Consider the following 24582-nt stretch of genomic DNA (forward strand, 5'->3'; position numbering starts at 1 on the left):
ACCACTAGAGCACCGTGGCAGGTCATTATTCGGCATGTAGGCTATTTATGTATTAGTTGTAAGGCACATGTGTGCGTCTTTATGTGTTGCAGTTGCATCGTTGCTGTCGTGTCTGCATCAGCTGCGCTCGGAGAACATGGAGTTGGAGTCTCGCATCAATGGCCTGCAAGCACGCCGGGACCAACTACTGGCTGTCAGCGCAAGACTGATGGGTCCCCTCCGAGACGGAGCTGTGCCCACGTCCAACTCTCCCATGCCTCTCGTGTCCCATGCCTCTGCTGCAGAAGTCAATGCGGCAGCGGCCATGAACTTTGGCATGAGGGCAAATTTGCCCACGTCTTCTGCGGTGTGTTAAAATTCTCGCTTGATTTTGTGTCCCTTAGTTTTGACAGGTGGCTCGTTATAGGCACATCATCTAGTTCAGACGGGGTTCTCATGCTTTCTGGCTTTCATGAACCATACCAGCTATCTCAGAATGACATTTAATGCCTCTTTCCACTGACGCACTTGTACACAGCCCATTATGGGCTCATGAAAATGCACAGTGGGAAGAGAAAAGCAAAAACTTGAAGGTTGCTTCAGCTTCGCTTTCAAGAGTAGACCGCGATATAATCGGACCGTGTTCGTATCGCCTTCCCAATCACTAGCCTGGCTTCGCTTCTCGGTGAATTGAGAAGCATGTCACAAGGAAAGCCAAAGTGCGGACACCCTCTGGTTCCTAAATTCATGCATGCAGCGCGGTGAAACACAGCGACAAAGCTGGGCAATGGCGCTTCAAAGTGCACTCGTGGGCCCTTTGTGCCATCTTGCAGGTGATAGTCAGGCCGCTGAAGAACCTCCGAGATCTGTGTATCACCAACGGTAAATGGTGTATATAAATAGCTCGCCGTTAGCATGCTAGAGGATGTATGCGTGGTGGCCGTGCGGCTAAACGCATCGCGCCGCGGAGCGAGGGGTCGCAGGTTCAAATCTTCGGACCCACTTGAACTGAATATTTTTTATTATTTCTTCATTTGCATCTACCTCGAATTTTCGCTCATGGACAACAATGATTTTTCACTCGCAACCAAAGACGTTTGCGATGCCGATATTTCTGCGAAACGAGCTCTTTAACGCGCTCGCGTTCAAATGGTTCTCTGAATGCTGAGTGCTTTCATTTCTGAACCGCGTGCATCCACCATCAGTGCATGATGGAAACAAAAGCAGCACCACACCCCACATCCATTCGTGACCCCTTCATTCAAATTCTATTACGCTATCTCTTATCTCGAAGGTCAATGACCTTGATAACGAACTTGCAGCAATACATATACAAGCATTTTTTTTTTCCAGTATCGCTCCATGCGCCATATTGCAACGTGTGCCAACTATACAGCTACCACCATGGGCATTGCACACCAGTATCAATAAGTTGTTGGACATCCAGAAGTTACCTTTAGCCTTTTTTCTTTTAAAGCAAATGTCAGAAGTCACTCCTGTTGCAGAATGATCTTCTCTACAACAGTTGCAAAATTAAGCCTAATTGCCTGCTTTGCTCAGCACTCGGCAGTGTTTCTCAGGCTTGCACGTCGAAATGCTCATTGCAAGTTTTTATTCCAGCAAAGTAGAACTTGACACAACGCAATCAGGGCCGTGGATCCTCCCATACTCCTTATGGTAGTCCTCGAGATGAGCGCTCGCAGCACCACATAGTTTACCTGGTGCTTGGAGGAGATACTAAAACAGCACTAGTGATGCACAGTCCTCACAGGGCAACGCCATCTCGTTTAGTACTTGGATGGTACATGGTAGCAAGCATTTAATTCTGATAATATATTGTCTCCATTTAGTGGGCATTTCTTTCACCTTTTAGGGCTTGCTCTGCATCAGCGTGCAGATACAGAAACGCGTAGATCTGACGGCAAGGACTTTGTCTATTGTTTTTATTAAATGTGGCGTCACGTGTTTGTATCATTACAAGCATTTCAGTAGAATTCTGTCAATTTTCCTACTCCCATTTGGAAAAAAAAAAGACACTACAAAGAACACGAAAACTCCAAATTTCATTGGCCAGGTGCAGTAGCAAACAAGGCTACACCAAAACTCTGCCATGCTGACCTGAATGTGCCTAAACTGAAGCGGGCTAGCATAATTTTGACGGTAAACGTCCATTTACAGCATTCATCAGTGCTTTCTCGCTTCACAACAGCAAAGTTCTTGCTAAAGCAAATTTTTTTTCACTTTTTCAATCAGTTTTGTTGTTGTGGAGTCCGACTGTACGTGTGATCGATGTGCGTTGGTGCTGATGTTTTGATGCGTGAAATATGCGCAGGGCTCTTCGATGGACAAGCACACTGGTGTGCCACTGGGCTTCCCCCTTGGCTTTCCTTCCTCGGCCCAGCCAGCCACCTGACCACCAGCCACACCAGGCAAGCACGTTAGAAGCCGCGCAAGCTGCGCCCGATGAAAATTCAAAGGAACACTAAAGGAAGCCACAATTTTAAGCTAGATTGCAAAGTTATCACTTTGACAGTGACAAACAAGGACCAGAGGCCCAGTATACCATATTGTGGCATTCACGCAGGCAACAATTGATAGAGCTTGCTTCACCAAGTTGACTGCAAGATGATGGTCATGAATAGAGTCGCTTTGGTCAAAATGCAACCATTTTGGTGAAGTTGCTCACTGGCCGACTCCGCAAGTGGAGTCTCGAAACTGCCGAACCAAAGAGCAGAGCAGAGCATGACATTGGGTACGCTGAAGGTTAATTCAAGAGAAACGGATCAGCACGCGACAAAAAGACTTGACAAAATAGCAGCAGTTGCCTATGGCAATGGGCAGGTTGCATTCGCTGGTATGAACATTGGTCGCAGTGAGTAACTGCTTCTCAGTCGCTGGTTGCAGATCTCTGTCAGTCGCCAATGCAAATACCATCTAAGACAATGTAAACCTTAATAAGGCAGCAATAGGGGCTAGTTTGTACGTCTTCATGCTTGTGATGCGTTGCAGGTAGACATGGACCAGAAGAAAAAACGAGAAACAAGACATGCGCAAACTGACATCTACTTTATTCTGATCATGGACAGCCTTATGTGCTAGAAAGAAAGGAACACGAAAAGAGGGGGGGGGGGGAGGGAATTAGTGATAAAACAGTAGACAGCAGAAGCGGAAGGAAGGAAACAGGCTGTAGTGTTGGGCACAGAAAGAAATTTGTGGAATGCTCAGAAGGCGTTGTTTACGGCATCCCCATCTCCTGCAAATAGGAAGTACATAGGCCAAACGGGGAGGTGCATTAATGAGAGACTAAAAGAGCATAATCACGCTGTATCGCTGTTAACACACCCTGGTCATTTGGCTTCCCACTGTGCAGAATGTAGGTGCACGGCGATGTTTCCTGACACAAAAGTTTTGGTGCAATCTTTCGATCAGACAGAGAGGGAAATTACCGAAGCATTTTACATGCATATCAGCGAAGGGTGCGTTAGCACTCCCTCGATCGCCCTCTCTGAAGTTATCTTTTTGAGGGAAACCGTATCACCGCATATGTAATTCTTGGCACGTTTCGGTGACATTGTTTGAAGCCCTGATTTGTTTTTCTTTTTCTTATTTTTGTGTTCTACTGTTTTATCACTGAATTCCCCCCCCCCCTCTTTTCGTGTTCCTTTCTCGTACATAAGGCTGTTCATGATCGAAATGAAGTAGTTGTGAGTTTGCGCAACGCCCTGTGGTTGTTTCTCTTTTTTTTTTAAGTCTTTCTTGGGGAACTTAAACGTTAAACGCAGAAATTTTGGTCTGTCTGTCTGTCTGTCTGTCTGTTGGTCTGTCACCCGATTCAGCCACCCAGTCAAAGTTGAACCACTTGCTTACCGCCCACCCATCTTGAACTGGTACGGCTGTTCATACTTGTGAACGTTGTCGATCAAAAAGTAAATTACGCATATCTGAGGCACAACATCACTAGGTAAGTATTAGGTGATGTGTTCCTTTAATAGAGAACACATAAATACATAATTCTAAAGACCCTAGTTTATTCAGCTGCGGCTGCGCTGAAAATGCCATGCTATGCGTGCCGACGGACGCCCGCGGCCACGGAGGAAGGAAACCCTCTGCACAAGCTCATGTTTCCTGATGTATTGCCAGATAGCGTCCATATCTCACGCACCGTAGACGCAGCGCCTCCTCTATCGTCTTTACACAGCATTTGCAGCGGAGCGCACAGATACGTGGCCAATTTTTTTTCTGACCTGTGTCTACCTGCAACGCATCACAAGCATGAAGAATGTAAACCTTGTGGTTTTAGTGTCATATGCAGGTTATGGATCATATGCGTCATAAGCCTGCTGATGTGAGCAAAAGGAAAAAAAATTGTGATCGGATTTTGTGAGGGAAAATGAAGCATTGTGCCTGTGTTGATCTTGAGGGCAAATTTTGAAAACAGCCGTGTAACACTTAAATTTAGGTTCACATTAAGACATCCCAGGGTGCCAAAATTAATCCGGAATCTCCCACCACACGTGCCTCAATCATATTATGGTTGTGCCTCGTAAAATCGCAGAATTTAACTTTTAGCATTACGGTGCACCTGATGAAGACTGCAGCACCTCGCGCTTACACACATGAACATGATGTTCTCGATTATTTTTTAATATAGACAACAGGCCATGCAAGTGAGAAACAATGTGCTAACAACACAGTGCTTTTAGAATTCACTAGGGGTGTGCGAATATTCGAAATTTCGAATATTTTTCGAATAGTGTTTGCTATTCGATTCGCGCTGGAATTTTACTATTCGAACTATTCGAACTTCCCAAAAGCAAATACAGTCAACGTCCGACTGAAAGTGACCCCTTCAGATTTTTAGTATGCTTCACCTCATTACACTCTCGTATTGCGGCAAAACTGCCTTTCAAGCTCCATTATGGTCGAATTTTGCCAAGGCACAGTCAAGTACGATTGGAAGTGGTCCTTAGATTTTCAATATGCTTCACCTCATCACACCCCGGTATTGTGGCAAAGCTGCCTTTCAAGCTTTGCTAGGGTCGCAAATGTACTAACTCAAGAAAACGCTGGTTCCAACATGGAGATGAAAGACGTGGCAGAGGTGGGTGCTCAAATACAGTGAAACCTTGGTGATACGAATCTCACGGGACCACCAAAAATATTCATATCATCCGAAATTCGTATCACCAGAAAGTATGGAAAATTAGCATGCGACAAAAGAAAGCTGGCGTACATTTTTATTTATTGTTTTTGAGGGCCGCAGCAACGTCAGAAAGACCCCTGAATGATTGTCAGTCAAGTTTTTAGATGTCGGTAATCACACCAGCACTCGTAAATATACGGTCCGTACGCGTATTTAATTAATGAACGAGGTGCGTTGTGACCCGCGACAGCAGTAGCCCCTTTAAAATTTTAGTATGTTTTTTTTTTTGCATGACACCGGAGTACTGCAGCAAAAGTAACAAAAGAAGCGCTTTGACGCGATGGATCAAGGCCACAAAATTACAGAAACACGGTCCTGTGTTATGATTTTGTTATCGCGGAGGTGTTGAGGATGACTTTTTGGGAGACTTACGGCCGTGCCCGCACGAGTGCGACCTCATCGGTCGCGCATGTTGAGGTTGTGAGGCCTGACTCCTTCGCCAAGACCATCCTCGCCTTCTTTCGGTTCTCGTCCACCTTTCATAGAATGTCTGATGCACGAGGCAGGCAGGTACTGTGTAAGCACAGTACAACGACAGCAGCCCGCGTCGACGCATTAGAAAAAAAGAAGCATGGCGCTAATGTCCTCTGTAATCTAAACGCGAAGGCACACGGAGGCACATAAGAGTCTCAAAGATTCGCGCACACAATCGCAGAGGCCGTGAAGTGTCTCTAAAGGTTTATTCTGACCGTAAGAAAAGTGTTTTTCTTACACCGTGATTTCGGCGATTTGGCGGTGCGGCGCGCATACCCACCCTTGCGTTCCCACGCTCGCACGTGCTTGGCGCGTCTTCCGCGACAGCAGGTCCATTCGATTCACTCTGCACTATCTGAACTGGTTCATGTTGGTGACGTCAGAGTGCCGTCGTCATGCAGGGAACGTTTCAGAAAGTGCAGCAGCAACGAGATACCGAAACGAATACGAGAGTGCAGATGTCGTTCAAACCCTCTGCTACGGCCAGCTGTCTCGCGAATTGTGGAGTTTGTGATTCGTAAAAGTCGCCGCCGCTTACGCTGCCTGGCATTTCAAACTGCCGGAAAACATTCACTGACGTATTTGTTGGGCGCCGTTAAAATAGCCACGAATGCAGTCGGCTACGTCGTCTGCTGCTATTACAGCCATCTTGTGCTGCACGGACTCGGCACTACCTCACGAGTAAGTGCAGGGAATTCGTGAACTAGCCTTGCGCGACGGCTGCACTTTTTCGAAACGAATACCGCGATGCCGACGCCGCCATGTTGAACTCTTGAAACAAATGCTGGAGTGCAGCGCCACCGTGAACCGGTTCACGAAGTGCAGGTGAAACGAATGGACCTAGCACGGACAGCACCTCTTCGCACCTGGGCGGTAGCGTACGTTCGTATCAAACGTCGATGGGTGAAAATCGGTTCGCAACAACCGTACTCCATTATATAGCAGGCCAATGGGCCTTGGCCGGGACCAACGAAAAATTCGTATCACCCCGAAATTCGTATGAGCTGTGATCGTATCACCGAGGTTTCACTGTAATGCTGTTTTGGACCTGAAATTTGGGCAGGAAGTCCGAAAAATCGGAAGCCGAAGCTTTTTAGCATCCAAAATTTCAGATGTTCTTATATATCGACGTCTACGAGGCAGATTTGGAACTCCGGACTTGAAGGGAGCACACCCTTGTCCGCCACATCAGTTGGGCTTCCACAGAAGTTGAAAGAGGAGGAGAGGCTGAGGAAATGGCATCTTTGCCTATCACGTGTAAAGTGTTGTCGGCAACGCTTTGGTTGCACTAAATCATGTACATAAATAGAATTCGGCCTCTACATTGCCTCATTCTTGATAAGACAACTATGAAACACCACCCCGCCAGTGCTTCATCAACCTTGCGAAAAGAAACGCTTTCATGTTGCTATCTCATAAGAATATGCTTAGGAATCCTCTCTAACATTTTTTTCTGCAATTTCACTTCGAAGTATTCGAAAAATATTCTAGAAATATTCGAAAAATATTCGATTCGATTCGCACTCACACTTCAATATTCGAATTCGCTTCGCACCCAAAATTTTGCTATTCGCACAGCTCTAGAATTCACTAGAACTCGTAGTGCTTCGAAGTTAACTTTGGCAGCATTATATCGACCTTTGCTTTTGCCAAATCTGTAACATTCACTTTGGTGGAAGTATTTTGTTGTGTATTTCCAGAGTAGAAACAGTACATTCTACTTTTTCAGGGTATATTTACGAAACTAGTGCTACATCGGAAATGGTCGCAGCTCAGTTTAGACAAAGGGCTTTCTGTATAAGTATGCCAAATACATGACATCAGCCACTTGTTTTCAGTGATAATGATGAATTCAAGTTGCTGATGATTTATGTGCCAATTAGCTGTTTCCTTTAAGAGTGGTCCATACTGTACATCACTGCTGTCTCACCCCATTACATGCTGCAGTAGCAAGCAGCATTTGTGACCTGCGCTGTTTTACTTGGTTTGTTTTGAATTTGCAACGGTTCAAAAATGCCATGTTGAAGTGCTTTTCATTTCCAGAAATTTAGCTCAATTACTTTTGTTCTTTTGCTGCACTACACTGTTAGACCAGGACTAAAAATGGAAAGATCAGACACACATGCGCACAAAATTTCGACTGTTTATTGATTGCAATGAACGTCAGATGTACAGAGTGACCAAAAAATACTGTAACTCACTTCGAATTTTATTTTATTTTAGTATATTCACATCTTTTAGCACAGACATTATTAAAATTGCGTTGATTGTTCGTTTTTGATATAGAACTGGCATTTCTACTGTTCTCGGTGTTCCAATCTTTTTTATCGGAAATTTGTCTCTGAAGAGTTGTGCCACCAGTCGTTTCCCACCGCAAGCAGGGTACGATGATTCCAGAGATTGCAAAAATGATCAGATTGCAGCATGTTCAAGTCCATTGCGTCATCAAACAGTTGCCGGAGACAGGCTGCATGAACGACCGGCGCGGAAGCGGGAATCTATCAAATTGCTCAAATGTTCTCTGGAAAAAGCATGCGACAAAATCTCTCCCGAATACATCGCAACTATCTTGAAAAATTTCCAGAAGCGTCAAGCCTGTATCAAAGTGTAGGGTGGATATTTTAGAACTGAAATTTGAGTTCTTGTACAGAATTGAATGACCTTTCAAACAAAATAAAGCGTTCTACCTTTTGTTCATTTGTTGAAGAGTTGTGGCTGCTTTTTCGCATTACAGTATTTTACGGTCTCCCTGTAATCACAAACTAAAGGATGGTGAAGAGAAAAATAACAAGCTGAAAGTGAACTGCACAAATTTTAGATTCAAAGTGGGTACGCATGGGTTTATGTAATGCTCGTCTTATGAAATTAAAGACTTGATTTCCCAGTGCAACAGAAGGAAAGCTCACATGGCTTGCCTGGTCGTTTTTATAAGCTTCTAATATAAGCTGATATAAGCTTCTAAGATTTCTCATCCTTATTTAGACTTGCAGCGACCCAATACCTTGGTATCGCTTCACATAGGCTTGCAACCACATCGTGTGCAGTGCACCATTTTTGGTCTTGTTGCAGCAGTATAGCATAGCAAAAGAGCGATGCCATACCAACTAGCCCTCTATGAAGCCTTATTGAAGCCTTGTTCAATTATCTTCAAAAGCAATTCAGAATACCATGAGGAAAAGTATACGTGAACGAGGCCTGTAGACAGGTGGAGGTCCTAGGCATCCCCCCCCTCCCCGGATGGAGGGGGGGTGTTTTACCGAAAATAAATAATGAAAATAGGTGTTCTTTTATAATATAGTCAAGGCCTCCAGCAAGGCACCTCCTTACCCCCCCCCCCTCCCCGACAAGAAAAAAATTCCTGGCTACGGGCCTGACATGAACATTAGATTGAAATCTGCACATATTCAAACATCAATCACAACGACAACAGTTAGTAGTACTGCTGTCACTGTAACAATCTTTTTTTACTTTTAAAGAGTGCCCATAAGTGTTTTTGTAACATGTTGAATAGTGCTAAACAAGGCAGGAATGTATTGAAATAATTAAACAAGGCCGAAATGTGCCATCTTGTAGTGCTGTTGTCTTCAAACGTAGTAGAAGTATGACGACAGACTGTCTGACGTGCTTTATATATTGACATGAGTGTGTTGGTCTTTTCGCATCTTTCATTGCTACATTGTGTAAAGTTTATGTTTATTAATTCACACGAATTTCACGGTTAAGAATGTCACTAAATTTAAGGGCCTGCATGAAGAAGAAAGTACTTGCCATGCTTTGATGTGCTACGCAGAGTACAGTGCCATCATCAGTGTTCTTTACATGCCAAAACCGCACTTAGTATCTGGTACTCTGGATTTGTTTTGACTACCTCAGTTTTTTTTTTTTTTAATGCGCACCTAAATCAAAGTGCACAAGCGTTTTTGCACTTCGTCGCCATTGAAATGTGGCTGTGGTGGCCAGGAGTAATATCCTACGATGCATTGCAGTAGTGTCAAAACACCATTGCAACTTGTTTGTGCAGGCAAACGAGTTGAGTGCAGCATTACAGCACGGCTTCCCTGGCCGGCCAGCGATGGGGCACCCAGAAGGAGTTCCCTCCACCGAGAACTCATCGCATCGAGGCTCCACACTGTCAACCTCTCGCCAGCCGAGCAATAGCTAGGAGCCGCCTGCGCAAATCACCTCAGCGCTGTCTGTACAGGATACATTCTCATGATGTTGCGCATCAAGGAAGCATTGTCAACTGTTCGCACTTGGGACAAGCAGTGCCCCCTACGATTCTCGGGCAGGCTTCATAGCTGAACAGACTGCAGGGAAAGTCATTGATAATATAATTTTATTGTTTTATACTTCATCGCTACTCAGAGATTAGCAACATGTTTTCTCTCCCACCCCAACCCTCCCCAGGTCGGGATGTCTGCATTTCATCTCTACACTCGGTAGAGACGGTTTTACACGAGCCTTTTACTCGCTTCATCGTCTCCCTCTGTCAAAAGGAAGAGGTTGTCTTGTGGCAAAGGACGAGCGCAGCTCTGTACAAGCCTTTGCCTCGTGCACCGCAGCGTAGCTCGATTTCTTCCCTTCCCATTTTTTCACTGTTGTGTTCAGTACAGTCGGTGTTAATGTCACGGCAGCTGCTGTCATATTGGTCAGTTGTTTCAGTTCACGCGTGCCAGCAGTCGAAGGCACAAAAATTCATCACACGCGTTGGCTAACGCTACAGAAAACAAAGCAACTTTCCCGTAGGAAAGGCTACTCTTTCATTTTAATGATTTCTATGTCATGTATATTTGTATATTTACCTGTGAAGTGAGAGTCTTGCTCCTATTAACTTATGGCATGCCCCCGAATGAGCAAGAACTCTACAGCCACCGGTGTTAGCTACGAGGTAGATGCAGGCGTTCCCCGGCACAACCTGTACTAGTGCCGCTCGACCCGACAAACACACACACACCAGTCCACTGTGTTCCCCAGTTAACTGAGTTGCTGTCTGGTGTTTTATGGTCGCCTTTGCAGTAACCTGGCATCTAGTTGCCTGGCATTCTTTCATTTGGACAGTTCAGCCAGGTCTCTTATCAAAACCTTCTCCCTTGGCAGATGTCCTCCAATGATGCCATTACACTGTACAAAAGTTCATGTTCAAGTTGTTTTTGTTTGTGTAACCTGTACAAAAAGACAATGAATCACGTTGAGATCTTTTAAGTAGCATAAGTGTTCATTTCTGTTAATTTTGACAATATGTATTGTTTGTGCAGTATTTTTTCTTCCTACTGCATGTCTTGTAAATAGTAAATAAACGTCGGCATTTTTATGCGGCTTTCTTCTAGTTGTAGAAAAACTTGCGTCGCAAGAAGCTGATGGTTGAAATCGCCACCAAGCTCAGCAGCAGCTCGGCCCCGGGACGAAGACTATTGATGGCAATCAGGGTCAGCATCGGCATGCTTGGGAAGATGATGCACAGGATCACCATCTTGCGAAGGGATCTTCTGAGGACAATTAACACTGTTGCCAGGATGAAGGCAGTCACAGCGACTGTGTCGTTGTTTAACAACATGAAGCAGTGCACCCCTACAAGGGAAAATATGAGGGTTATTACTTCGGTGTCAGTTGTTCTCTCGATCAACTGTTCACTCTTGTTAAGACTTCACAATAGCTGTACTACATGTAAGAACTATATAAAGAAGTGCAGTGTCAAATAAAACGAAATGTTGCAGTGAAGTCGTGAAGTTTAAAATAGGACAAAATTGTGTTATAGCGAAGAGAACATAAGGATTATGCCATTTGGGAATGCTGAATACATAGTTCTGTAATTGATTACACACTGAAAGTCTCAAAACGGATACGAATTTCGATCGGATCGGAGAACAAACACCTGTGACCATGAAATACGAGCTGTTGACGGAAGTTTGCCGGCACGTAATTGCGTTGTATGCAGACCCACTCCAGAAGACAGGGCATTCTCGAGTCATTACGTTAGTTTTTGTTCGGGAGGACTCTGGTACGGCGTATTAACGCGTCTTTGAGGCTTTCTTTGCGTCCCTTGAGAAGCAAGCTCAGTGGGCAAGGCCCGGGAGATCTCGAACAGTCGCGCGGGGTTATCGATGGAATAGCTTTACGTTATCGCGCTCCTCCTGATGCGTGAGGAGTAACGAAACAAGACATGCAATAGCATCGGAAAAGGCAGACAAAACCGCTAAAGTTAATTCAGGGGCTTTAAAAAACGCGACCCTGCAGTGCTGTTCGCTGCAAGACCATACACTCAACCAGTTCGAACACATCGCCATCGGCATGACGAAGTTGCGCCGGTTCTCGCGTTAAATGTGATCTCCAAGAACAATGCGATAGGGCGGTAATTGGACATTCACTATCTAAATAGCCAAGTGTTCACGTTGTTTCAACCTGTGAAGTTATTCACAGTGCTTGCTGCTATTCGGTGCGTCAAACTGCAAAGCGCTGTGTCGTGAACACAACATTCGGCACCTGCCAGTCCGCCGGTAAGTAACGCCAGCGTAATGTTTGTTTACGGCCAAAGTTGGTGAAGCGTCGAGTCGTGAATAAATAAAGGCGTGCAGCGCAGCCTTACCTTTCAGGGGTCCGCATTTTAGGTAAATTTTGGTTGTAGAAATGGCGCGGCGCCGAGTAGCCGGCAGCCGACGGTAAACATGATGCCGTGGCACCAGGGGCACCGGCTTTGATGCCAGTACGCGCGCGTCGTCTTTTTCTTCTTTAGCTGCTGTGTAAAGGTTTGAAGTTGTTTCTTTAACGTTGTAGCGAGAACGTGACAGCGTTATAACGTATAATGTATAAGTAGGAAAACATTTGTTTGCTGGGCGTTTAGTCCGTCAGGCTGTTTTACACTCTTTGAGTGGGTTTAGCAGGTGTCGATAAGCGGCCGTTGCTACTCACAGCAGCAAACAAATGAAGTTTTTAAAAGTGCTTTACTGTTTGTCCATGGTCGGACGTAGCCGATTCTCGATCGTCACTTGAAAATCAAGATAGTAACGTATTCTCTACACGTCTTGTACACGAACGAGGGAGTTAAGCGTGATCAAAAGGCTGACCTACGGAAAAGTTAAGAAATGAGCATAAAACGAGAAAGAATGTGCTGTGACTTTCGCGGTCACCAAAGATATTCACTCGGTTAATGGGACTTTTACGTTCAAAGAGAAACGCAAAGAAAAGCGAAAACATTACCACATGTACAAAGTGTGTGAAAGCAATTAATGGTGATCTCAAACGTTGAGAGAAATGGCGGAAATTTCCATTTATTACCAGAATGGCAGCTTTGTACTTGTTTGACGCCCCTACCCAATACAAGGCACCCAGGTGTGCATTGTTTTTACAACACTCGAGGGATAAAAAGATCTGAAGGAAGGAATAGGAGGGAGCAATGTTCAATGTAATTGAAGTCAGACGAGTCAGTCCAGTGCATGGTCATGTCATGGTAAGTTCGAGTCCTGTAACTGCCACACTTGGCACACTCTCTGGTAAAAGGACAGTGGGTGTGACAGCAACATGTGGCTGCCACGCACATGTTGCAAAGAAGGCAATTAATGTACACATTGCAGTATAAGTGGCTGAGGGATTACAAACACATTAAAAGAAAATCTGTGCCTGAAGAACTGCACATCAGTTAAAACCTACCATGAACCAAGCACAGTGCTAAGCAGTGTCGCACGGTGGACCAATTTTGCAGAGGAGAAAAAATGGAGTAGATTTCTTCATGAAGCATTGACTTGCAAAGACATGCTGCGTGATGCAGTGCTGTCTCGGTGTTTCATTTCTTTCTTCTATGGAAACAAACTATGTATTCAGATGTACTACACACACCACAAGAACTAGAGACAAAACCATCCACAATGGCACATGTCTTAAATATTGGGATGATTGATAAGTTGTGGAACAATGTTGACGCCTTATCACCACTTCAGGCATCCATCTTCCCTCCAACTTCCATCTTGTTTTAATTAGAATAATCTTTATATAAAATGGGATCGATGTGCCTGCCTTTCTTGTCTTATTTCCAGGCCACATGACATGTCCGATGGGTCTGCACAGTTGAAACTTGATTTAACGAAGTGATGACTGCAGTTGATTTATTTTGTTGAATCGGGAAGTTCGTAAAATTGAGAAAAGGGATTTTTTGGTCCTTAATACCTAAAATTATAGCGTAGCGCCACTTGATATCTACCTAGGAATTTTATTTGCCGTGAACACATGCCTGTGGGTCTGAAAAGTCTGCGAGGGCGGCCCGAACATGGGGCCTGCTATGTCCAGGTGATAGAGTCGCGTGAGGTAGATGGTCTTGTGAAGCTATCTATGACAAGCTGCCATGTGCGATGACGGGGAAAACGAATGCAGTGATTGTGTGAGCAGGCAGAACAAGAAAGTTGCGAGGAGACGATCAGTACCATCTCTCACATTAACCACTAAATAACGAAAGCAACCACCGTGTTCATGTCGGAGCATTTACAGGGACAATGAACCACTACCTCCCCTAGAGTAATTTGTGCACAAAAGCACTACTGTCTGTTAAGTCCGTTGTTCCTTGCATGAGCGCAGCCTCGTCAAAATTAAAGTAAGGTCGTGACTAGGTAGGGCGATTAGATGTTTTAATGCAATAGTGTTGCGGCGCACCCCAAAGAAAAAATAAAAACCCGTTTGTGTCAATGTTAGAAAGATATGACTGCATTTTTTGCTGGTTTATCTCCGTACAAACTTCATTAAATCAGGTTTAGTGCCATGATAACTTTGTTGATTCGAGTTGATGACAACATTTAGCCCTATGGGTACCTGCTGGGGAATAGAAATTTTCTTATATCTAAAATTTCATAAAATCTGGTTTTGTTAGATCGAGTTTTAACTGTATATAACATTGTTTCCTTGTGTGCGGTAAAAACCTTGTTGTGAATGAGTACTTGTTTGTGTCCTCCCTCGTGTTTTGTTGCCACAGTTCTGTGGTTGCCTTAGGATGAAATATCAGCTGGCCCATTTATCGTCCATTCTAAAGGCTTGTATCCATGTTGTGTAAGTAGGGGTTGGGGAGGCAAAGAAGCAATAGAAATTAAAATATTTACTGTGGCATCTTAAAGAAGTACCTTTACTGCATTTAGCTAGTAAGGTTGTGGAAATGTGCATGGGCCTACTCACATTGTTATTACCTTAATAATGAAGAGGTACGTTGGTACATATGTAGTGGGGATTTGTTGATATGTCTTCAATGTACTTGCCGCAAGGAAATACCGAAGGAAAATAAATCAAGTTGTTCAGGCTGTGGCGTGGCATGAAACGTTATTGCACCTGCTATGTAGACCATTGCCCTGGCTTAGTCAATCATGGTGCTTCGTCTAAGGAATTAGTGTTGTGCTTAAAGCAACGAGCAGCTGTTATTTGTGGTCATCTACTTTGGTTCGAGGGACATAAAATATCTATCGATTATGTAAATTTTCTGAATAAACATCATGCCACTAATTTCAACGTGTCATAAGCGTCAGCTGTTTTGTGTATAGTCAAGATTTATGCACATTTTCTTAAAACATTAGTCGCCATGCTGGTGTTTCTCACTCTAGCGCTTGGTTTTCTTTTAAAGCAAGTGAATGTGACTTGCACTTGTCACATCGTAGGATATAGGCTTGAGTTGGGCCAATGCATAGTGTCGGACTCCTTGGAGAAGATAAATGCAAAAGACAAACAGCCCTTTGCATCATTTACTGTTGGGCACAGAACTGCCTGGGACACTAGATGTGGGAAAAAGCTGAATTCTCGAGCCTGTGGGGAGAGCCATAGGCATAGCGAGAGGTTGGGAGGTGCAACCTCGCCACTTTCCTTACCTTGCAGTTTCTGTGTGCATATACACATGAATACCTACAAAACAAATTTACATATATATAGAGGGGACACATCACCCCCCCCCCCCCCCAAATAGAATGCCGGCTGTGCCATTTTTAGGAGTGCAGCCTCTAAATATGAGTTTCAGCCAGTAATAGCTTTTGTGGCCTATGCAGCTATCCACAAAGTGAGAAGGGGCCATAGATTAACGGGGCAGAAGCTCGCTTTTGCCATGGAGCCCGTGCCCTGGCTACTTTTGTCCTCCATAGTGCCGACTATCCTGTTCACCATGCTTACTGACATGCATTCAGCCTTTTTTTTTTTTTTTTTGACAAAGCAGCAACGTGCGTCTTTACAGACTTCTTGCACCACCTGGGAGAGTTCATGTCCCCACCATCCCCACCAATGACAAGGCCAGCTGACACTTCCCTGACAAATATGGCTGGGGACGTCTTCACCAATGGCAGTGCTTACGAGGAAATTGCCCAGATTGGTACAGGTGCGTTTGGCACTGTGTACAAGGCCCGAGACCGCCAGAACGAAGGACGTTTTGTTGCCTTGAAGAAAGTGCGCGTGTCGCTTAACGAGGAGGGTATCCCGACCGGTACACTGCGTGAAATCGGCCTCCTCCGTCAGCTGGACGCTGCACAGCACCCAAATGTGGTGCGTCTGCTGGATATCTGTCATGGCAACCGGCTGGAGCGGGAGCTAGTTCTCTTTCTCGTCTTCGAGCACATTGACCAGGACTTGGCAGGATTCTTGGAGCGCTGCCCTGAGCCAGGCCTTGAGCCTGAGCTCATTGCCTGGCTCCTCAAGCAGCTGCTGACCGGAGTGGAGTTTCTGCACTCACATCGCATCGTTCATCGTGACCTGAAACCTCAGAATGTCCTGGTGACAGCTCAGCGGCAGCTCAAGCTTGCCGACTTTGGCTTGGCCCGTCTGTACGAGCGGGAAATGTCACTGACGCCTGTTGTGGTCACGCTCTGGTATCGTCCACCTGAGGTATGTATGCCCATATTTTTCATTGTTTGCAAACAGGAGACTTGTGGGTTCTGTTTTGTAATTACAAGGTATTTAAGTTCTGCCTTATGGCATTCCTCGATTCTTTTATCATGGTTGCATTGTGAATGTAGTAAACTGTTTGCTCTTGAAAGTGTGCACGTTCAGACAAAAGCGTCTACATTAAAGGCAGGTAGCTACTGCACATCCTCAGGGCATTTTGCTTTTCAAAAACTGAATTAATGTTGTTACGTGAAAGCCAATACTGTTGCCAGTAATGTGTTTACACTACATCTGAGCATGGACAAGATGGCTGAGAGTGCGCCAGTCCCAAATCACGTCTTCCTCGACACCACTCTCTGTCGTTCAGTATCGCATTTAGTAATGTAGCAGTATCGTTCCTGATGTGAACAAATTGGTACGAGGCACTGCATCAAACATTTCCCCTGCACAGGATTAAAATTACCTTCATTTTGTTCATGGATAATCTTAAGTATGTATGTAGCAGGGACGCTCCAGTACGCCTACAGGCAATTTCAAGTCTTTTACCGTTAATGTTCTGGAAGGAGAAATTGTAACCCCTTTATACAAAAAAATACCTCAACTCCATGGTCTTCCTTGGCTGGTGCTATTCTGTGTGTAAGTGCAGTACTCACGGATTGAAATAGGACAACTCAGGACTAAGGAATGCACATACTTTCGTTTCCACCACATTCAGTTCGGATCATATCGGCATAATTTCGACTGGGACACGTAGACCAGAGCCAACATTATCTTTAAATACCAAATTCGTTGCGACATGACGTGGTTATCTTGAGCAATTGCACATACCAGTTGTTATACTCAAAAATTTGATGTCTCGCTTGAATCCGTGAGTACCGTACATGTCTGTTAATTTCCGGACATGATAAGTTGCTCAAGATGAAATTATTCCGTTCGTATGGCTTTCTGGGCTGACAAGCTGCGAGGCCAGGCTCTTGTCCCACAAATTGCATACCTGCCAACTCTCCCGATTTGGCTGGGAGACTTCCAATTTCTGACCTGTCTTCCCGATTTTACGATCGTGGTCATAAATCTCCCGATAAACTGGCTCAACCCAGTTTGGAAATAAAGTACAGTAAAAGAAAAACCGGTGATTGAAAGAACACGATCTCATTTATATGGCTCGCCAAAGAAGAGGGAATGTCCGCGCAGCTCGCACGGTTTGCTGGCCCCTGCTGTTTCCTGTCGGGCTCTCCTCCTTTCACCAGAAATACACAAACACACACAGACCCCGACCGCTGGCGCTGGTTGGCACGTCGCTCATTCTATGGCCCAGTTCGAAGTAGGCACAGTAACAGTAGAGAGGCTGGAACACTTCTATGGTAACAGTGTTTTAGTCAGGCCACCGGCCTGCTTCGAACGTTCCAATGCCAAGGGCGCGAGGCCGTCGCTGGACACTTTTGTTGACCGCTCACAGGCGTCACCCGAAACAATCTTCTTCTGCCCCCCCCCCCTCCTGCAGCGATCCAGTCTCCTGATTTTAGAAGTCTCTAGCTTGGCAGGTATGAAATCGCTAAAAGTGCAGTCACATGCTCGTAACAGGCCGGTAAAATCCCTGCAGGTTCTTCTTCAAGCAAACTATGGTTCACCGGTGGATGTATGGAGCTGCGGTTGTATACTCGCAGAAATGGCACGTCGCAGGCCTCTGTTCAGTGGCCGTTCTGAGGCAGAGCAACTGTCACGGATCTTAGACATCATAGGCCTTCCCCCAGCAGACGAATGGCCAGCGGACGCTGCTGTTTCAAGGCAGACATTCTCAAACTTCAGCTCTTGTGGAACTTCTTTGGAGCAAGCTGTGCCACAACTTGAAGGTCCCTTCATGGATCTACTACGCCAGATGCTGCGTTTCTGCCCCCACCGTCGCATCACAGCGAAGGCCGCTCTAGCGCACCCGTGCTTGGCAGATGTCAACGATGTCACTGTTTCGTGATAATGGACTGGACGACATGACCACAGTCGGGAGACATCTGCAGCATCGCGTGAACAGCGACTGTGGAAAGGTGATTTTCAAATTCTTCACAATGCAACTCTTCGGTCCTGACAGGAGTCTTTCTTTCGGTTGCTTTTGTGAATTTGACCTGGATGCCTCCTCCAGAAGCTACTGTTTCCTTCGATGAATTTTGAGCACTGATTATTTAGGATTATCTTCCTTTTTTTCTTTTAATTCTGGTACACAAGTAAGTTATGGCCTTGGTATGTTTGTAGTGCCTTTAATAGAAGTGTACCGTGATGTTGTGACAAAAAATTGAACATGTGTAAATCTGGGAAGTGTTCAGTATCAGCATTTGTGTTAATCCCATAACCATGACTTTATGAATCTAGTTAATGTTCATCTCCCTTTTTCATTTCATTAGTGTTGACCTTTTATGAAAATGAAAAGAATCTCTTCACATCATCATTCAGGCCAGTTGTACATGACACACTGCATTTATTTGAGTTTCTGCATGGGGCATTTAATCTTTTTATTGAGTATTTAGAGAAGGTGATTTATTTGGATGGGATGCTTCATTTGGATGGGAACCATTATCAGTTTAAAGACATCTTAGACTAGAGTGATGGTCTCGTTTGCAAGAGTTGAGAAATTGGGCTTATGGGCTACTGTTTATGCTGTATTGTACTAATTTCTTGCTTGCAGTTTTTATGCAAATTTTCATGGATATAACACACTTCCTTTTCTGTAGCATGCATTCCAAACATGCTCATCATTCTGCTCTTTAACCAAGCTAAAAATATGGGGAAGACCCTTTTAGCTTATTCAACTGCACGGAAGGTACACTAGCATGCATATGAAAGTGATCAGGTGTGATGGGGAGGGAAAGAAAGGCTGCGTTTTACAGCTTGACTCGCCGGAAACTAAACTAAAAAACAAAAGTACAGGCAACAGAAAGCGACAGTACATAAGGAACCAGCAATGAGATTCAAGATGATGGGTGATATTGGCTACCTTGTGGTCTCTACTTTCTGAAAATTGAGAGGGCTGTGCCAAACCAATAGTTCATGCAAGAGATTCAGTAATCCATTGGTGTGCTTCCCTATATGTGTAAGATGCAAAACAGTGCTGCAAAGTACAATCACAGGGACTTCTGGTTGATTGAAACTGCGCTTTTTTGACTACGCGCAGTCAGTTGAAAAGGGCTGAAGCAGAAGTGCCTTACAAGCACCCTTTTTTACTCGCATCTTTTTTTTGTGTATGTGTGTGTGTGTGTTTGTGTGTCTGAATCAGCCACTGGCTGCCATGGCAGCCTGGGGCTTGTGTAATTGTCAATTTTAAAAATACATATATTCAGACAAAAAGTTCACCACCTGACGTGTGCTTATTATTGTCTTGCATTTGTACAAGTATGGCAATTTAAACTTTTGTGGAGTTGTCGTTGATCCTTCGCAGGCCTGAGCAGCACATGTTTTTTGTTGCAGTAATTTGTATTGCTCATGTGTGACCGGTGCTATTTCTGTGTTGTTACTGAATGAGTACGCTACTCACTCTACTGTGCCTTAATTACATTTTGTTCTGATGCACTCTTTCGAGAAGCACACATTTTGTGATTAATTTTGACACACGTGTTATTATGTTGACCTATACTGAACGTAATCTTATCTTTATTCTAGTATAGGTATGTGTAACTCTTCACCACTGCTGTCATGCCCTCTCTTTTTTATATTCTTCTCATAATGGTGGTGCAGATATACATGTGTGCTGGTCCAGTCGGTTCCTTCACTGCCAGTGCAAGCCCTCATCTCATGTGAGCATATCTCGAGCACTAAAATGTGCTCCTGTTTGTCCAGTTGAATTTTCTGTGTGTGAGGTACAGCTGCATCTTCATTTTCTAGTAATCGTCATAATTTCTCACTACTGCTAAGTGATGTAGCAATGAATTTCCACCTCGCTCGCCTATTTCATTCATTGTCGTGACACTCCACTGGAGGCATCCATCATGTGCTGTGACTGTTGACTCTGTGTGTACAATACAGCACTGGCACAGCTAGTAAGAGTTAAGTAAACGATTCATTTCCTAGCTCAATGCATGTGACAGTTTTCGTAGCTTTGTTACCAGCTATGAATTGTTCTTGTAAGCGCTTGGCTGAAATTTGCACTGGTATGGTAGATTTGCACGGTTGCTATTAACCGCAATGTTGGTTGGGCCTGTGATTGGCTGCCCACATCATTTCTGGAGCGAGTCACAAAAGTAACGCGGCAACTACGAATTTACTGTTCATATATCCAGTAGCACCCAATTTAGGTGCGATAGTCTAAGCATTGCGCATTGATCAGAAACATTATACTGCTGACCACACTTATGGTTTGTTCCTTGCTGTCAGAGGTAGCAGGAGTTATCACCATATAGCCGTCAATCAACCCCTCACAGTCCTTCACTTCATTACATTTTAATACAGATCGTTCATAATATGCCAGCTTGGCTCTGAAAACAGGACTACCATTTGTGGCCACTGTGGCTGCTCTCATATTTTGTGTGCTCAATTATGTTCATTTTTGACATGCAAAGGAAGTGTACATACTATTCAGGGGTATTTTCAGATGTGCCATACTCAGCTAATACTTGTGCCTTCTTGTATGTTTGTATGTTTACAATGACTATATGTTTAAACTATTTTTGATACAACGTATAAAAATGCTGCTGTATTTTGCCCCTTTATGTGCATATCACTGCTTTTGGTGTACTAGAGATGTCAGGTGAACACCCGTTGTGGTGACATGCTTCACTGCTGCCTTCAACCAGATGCAACGTACGACGGAATGAAAGCCCCCAAAAAGCAATTTTCGCTGGGCCTGCTTTGCGGAATGAAATGTGTTTTATAGTAGTTTTATCAAGACAAGAAAACATGCACATAAACTAGAGCTGGTGGCTGTGTGGGTTTTTTCCTTGATTGCCACTGACTGAGTCCATTTTTACAGGCCTAATACAACTGTCTATCTGAGGTGCCATAGCTCAGGCCACGAATCATTTGTACAATGCATTTCATCTCTCAAAGCACCATGTCGTGGGTTCGATTCCCAGTTGCATGTTATTGAAGATGAAATTTGTTTTTCTATCCATGTGCATCAGGTTTTTAGAGGTCATTACAGGGATCTAGGATAGTCAAAATTAAGCCAGCAAGTGCACTTTTGTTTAGGACACCCTATACATGGCTCTTATGTTCAGTGATGGTTTAGTGCATGCATGGATGATTAACTGGTAAACAAGGGTGTTTAATAGCCCCTTTAAAATCATGTGAAGCACTATTGCTATCATAAAGGATGCCACAATGAGGTGGGTTGTACCCTCGCGAATATTCCACTGACAATAGTTGTATGATTATGCAGGCTCTTCCATCTTCAACATAAAAGCTGTAAAAAGCAGGAGTGTTAGTCCCAGGCAGAAAGTAGATAGAGATGTTGACAAAGAACAGCAATTGTTGAGCAGTTTCTTTTTATTTGTGACAGCCAAACATTTCTTAATGCATGCCTGCTTGTTCAAGTACGAAACCTGAGAAAAACAAACTGTAGTTGGTGTCAATTTTTAAGATCTATTTTGTCAGTGGAGTGAGGAGATATTTCTCTGACAGCTCTGGTTTGTGAAGTGAAAACTGCACCATTCACTTAATACAAGCCATGAGTAGGAGCTGCTGCTTCAGCACATTCCAAATGGTCTATGAGGACCTGGAATTGCACCAGATCTCATTCAACATATTTTTAACCAGAAAAAAAAAATTTCATGATAAACGCCTTTCTATGCTGTTCAAAACCACCTTGCGTTATCAATCTGCATGTGTCCATTTCTTATTGACATCAGGCTTCATGTTTTGGCAGGACCACACAATGCTTCATTGCCAAAACACAGCTGTTCTACCCCTCATTTGTGCGTCATAGAGGTACACCTGTTGTCGTTCTGTTTGTTAATACAAAAATAAAGTCTTTATGCAAATAGAGCCTGTTTCATATTACTGCTGGCATCATGAATTTCTGGAGACAGCATGTTTAATCCAGGAAGCTCAGTAGCCTCCTGGTGCGTTCTGTCTGTTTGTGTCACCATAACCAATAAAGAGCCCAGTCATAACACGTTTTCTGTACACAGGCCATTTTATTGTTAAACGGAGGCCAACAAACAAACAAAAAAGACACCACACATACACACACCGAAGCACATTGTGCGTGTACGTAGCCGCATGTGTTTGCTTTGTGGGGACGGTTAGAGAGAGCGGTGATTAACCACGACTAGTGCAAACGCTACAGATACGTGGACGAGATTCATACTTTGCCGGGAGCAGCGTACGTGCGCGAGCGCGTTTGTGACGCCTGACTGTCGGGACCGCGGTCTGCAGGCCTGAAACGAAGATGCTGGAAGATGTACAGTAGAGTGCTGCATCCTCTCTATGTCTGACACATTCAGCTGTCCATTGCGTCTTTGGGCGTGCTTAGCCATTACATGATTCACTCTCGAGAAGCACAGGATGTCTACTCGTGGCCCAGTAAGTGGTGCAAGGAAAGCTGGAGCTTTTGTCACCCAGTCGGTGGCCAAATGCACAAGTCTGCAAGTGTATAATAACAGTTCATGATTGGCACTTGTCTGCGGAAATGTCCAGCCACGACGGCTGTGACAACATATGTATGACAGACAACAAAGCAAGTACATCGATGAAGCTCTGTCATCTTTGGAGCAACCAACAAAATGTCCACATTTCAAAGCATGTGCATGATTTGGTAAGCTGCAATCTGTTCAATCAGCAACTCCTGAATGAGGCAAGGGCTGGGTGCTCAGACATGCAACATAACAGCAGTGGCCCTCGCATTTTCACACTTGTTTTTACTGAAAAATGAATGCGAAAGGAGCATTGCTTGTCATCTTCTTTTGAGAGTTGAGTAATGGGCTCTTGATCTGGTAGTGTGATGTCGCAGATAAGAGCAGCCTGGCCTCGTGCTATTCAGGAACTATAAGCATGCAGTGGCTTGACCTGCTTCCACTATGTGAGACGGACTGTGTTAAGTCATCAGAGATAATGCCAAGATGAGCCATATGCAAAGGATCTGCTCTATTTGCCAAATTGGATGGCCTAAGAATTGACATGAACCAATAGCATCAGGGTATGCTATGTCTCAGCCTATTCCTGGGTGGCCAGTCTGGGACGACAAATCAAGATGCCCATGGACAGTAATAACCTAGTACTAAAAGCACAATGATTGGCTTTACACTACCGTCAGTGTGATTGGGTTTAAAACAACACCTCCGAAATCGTCCGTGCGGCTTCTAGTCGCGAAGACCATCTCGGAAGCCATTGGTAGGTGCAGGACATCGCCGATGCGCACTCTTCTGTACATCTTTACTGCGCAATCGCTGCCGTTGCTGCACTGCCCGAGGGATTGCGGCGCGGACAGCCTTTCTGATTGGGCGGCAAGCGATCACGACGCTTGGCAAGCAGCGGGTCCCTGAGCGATGGCCGGACGGACGGGCCTCCCCCGCGGAGCATCGTGCGATTTGGCAAACGACTCGAATAGCTTCCTATTTTGGTACCTCTATACCAAACGACGCGCGTTGTTGTATGTTCGAGCAGATTTCCAAGTACGAAAGCACAAGACATGCACAGCGCATAGATCACAATACAGGCGCAAAGGAAGTTGTAAATTTCACGTGCCCCTGATCCTTTATCATCCGCGCTGTCTCCACGCCTTGAAAAAGCAATCGCCAACTTCCCCCTGCAGTTTTGTCTAGATGGATGCTTCGTGAGCAATGCTGGGCAAGTACGGTAATAGCCAAAGTGAATTACTTCTTTGTTTGGTGATTCATTTGTACCGTTCGATAGAGGCAACACATGCGTCATATTCGAGTCGAAAGCCAAAGCTAATGTTTTGTAGCAACAATTAAAAACACGCTCCTTTTCCAAGATTACAAGAAATGCTATTATGTCCATGGAAGCGTCTCAGATCGTACCGCACGCTTTGAGAGAATTGAACGAGCAAGTCATCGTCACTCTCGTGAACGTAATGAGCGAGCGACTCCGATCTCATGTCCTTCAAGCCCAATTCGCTGGGCCAACCTAGCGATTGAGCGAGTCGGTACCGATTC

The 24582-nt window shown here is 44.7% G+C and overlaps 3 protein-coding genes across 11 annotated transcripts in view; 2 read left to right on the plus strand and 1 right to left on the minus strand.

Annotated features, from left to right (window-relative positions):
- LOC119387532 (protein AF-10) overlaps positions 1-10967 on the plus strand; it is a 52224-nt gene extending 41257 nt beyond the window's left edge. For all 9 annotated transcript variants that reach the window (XM_037654949.2, XM_037654951.2, XM_037654952.2 and 6 more), the window contains 3 exons: positions 93-346; positions 2312-2408; positions 9678-10967. In XM_037654949.2, the coding sequence (XP_037510877.1) occupies positions 93-346; positions 2312-2392 (335 nt within the window). In that variant the 3' untranslated portion in view covers positions 2393-2408; positions 9678-10967. The remainder of the gene's footprint in view (positions 1-92; positions 347-2311; positions 2409-9677) is intronic.
- Positions 10826-15775, minus strand: LOC119386001 (uncharacterized). Its single transcript, XM_037653355.2, has 3 exons — positions 15739-15775; positions 12240-12482; positions 10826-11224 (listed from the first exon to the last, which is right to left on the minus strand). Exons 1-3 carry the CDS (start codon positions 15773-15775, stop codon positions 10980-10982), a joined length of 525 nt encoding a protein of 174 aa, XP_037509283.1. The 3' UTR covers positions 10826-10979.
- Positions 11898-19704, plus strand: LOC119387534 (cyclin-dependent kinase 4). The gene is made up of 3 exons (XM_037654959.2): positions 11898-12150; positions 15843-16486; positions 18087-19704. The coding sequence occupies exons 2-3, from the start codon at positions 15869-15871 to the stop codon at positions 18453-18455; spliced, it is 987 nt and encodes a 328-aa protein (XP_037510887.1). The 5' UTR covers positions 11898-12150; positions 15843-15868; the 3' UTR covers positions 18456-19704.
- The last annotated feature ends 4878 nt before the right edge of the window (positions 19705-24582 follow it).

Source organism: Rhipicephalus sanguineus, chromosome 3 (genome assembly GCF_013339695.2).
Source record: "Rhipicephalus sanguineus isolate Rsan-2018 chromosome 3, BIME_Rsan_1.4, whole genome shotgun sequence".
NCBI classification, from domain to species: Eukaryota; Metazoa; Arthropoda; class Arachnida; order Ixodida; family Ixodidae; genus Rhipicephalus; species Rhipicephalus sanguineus.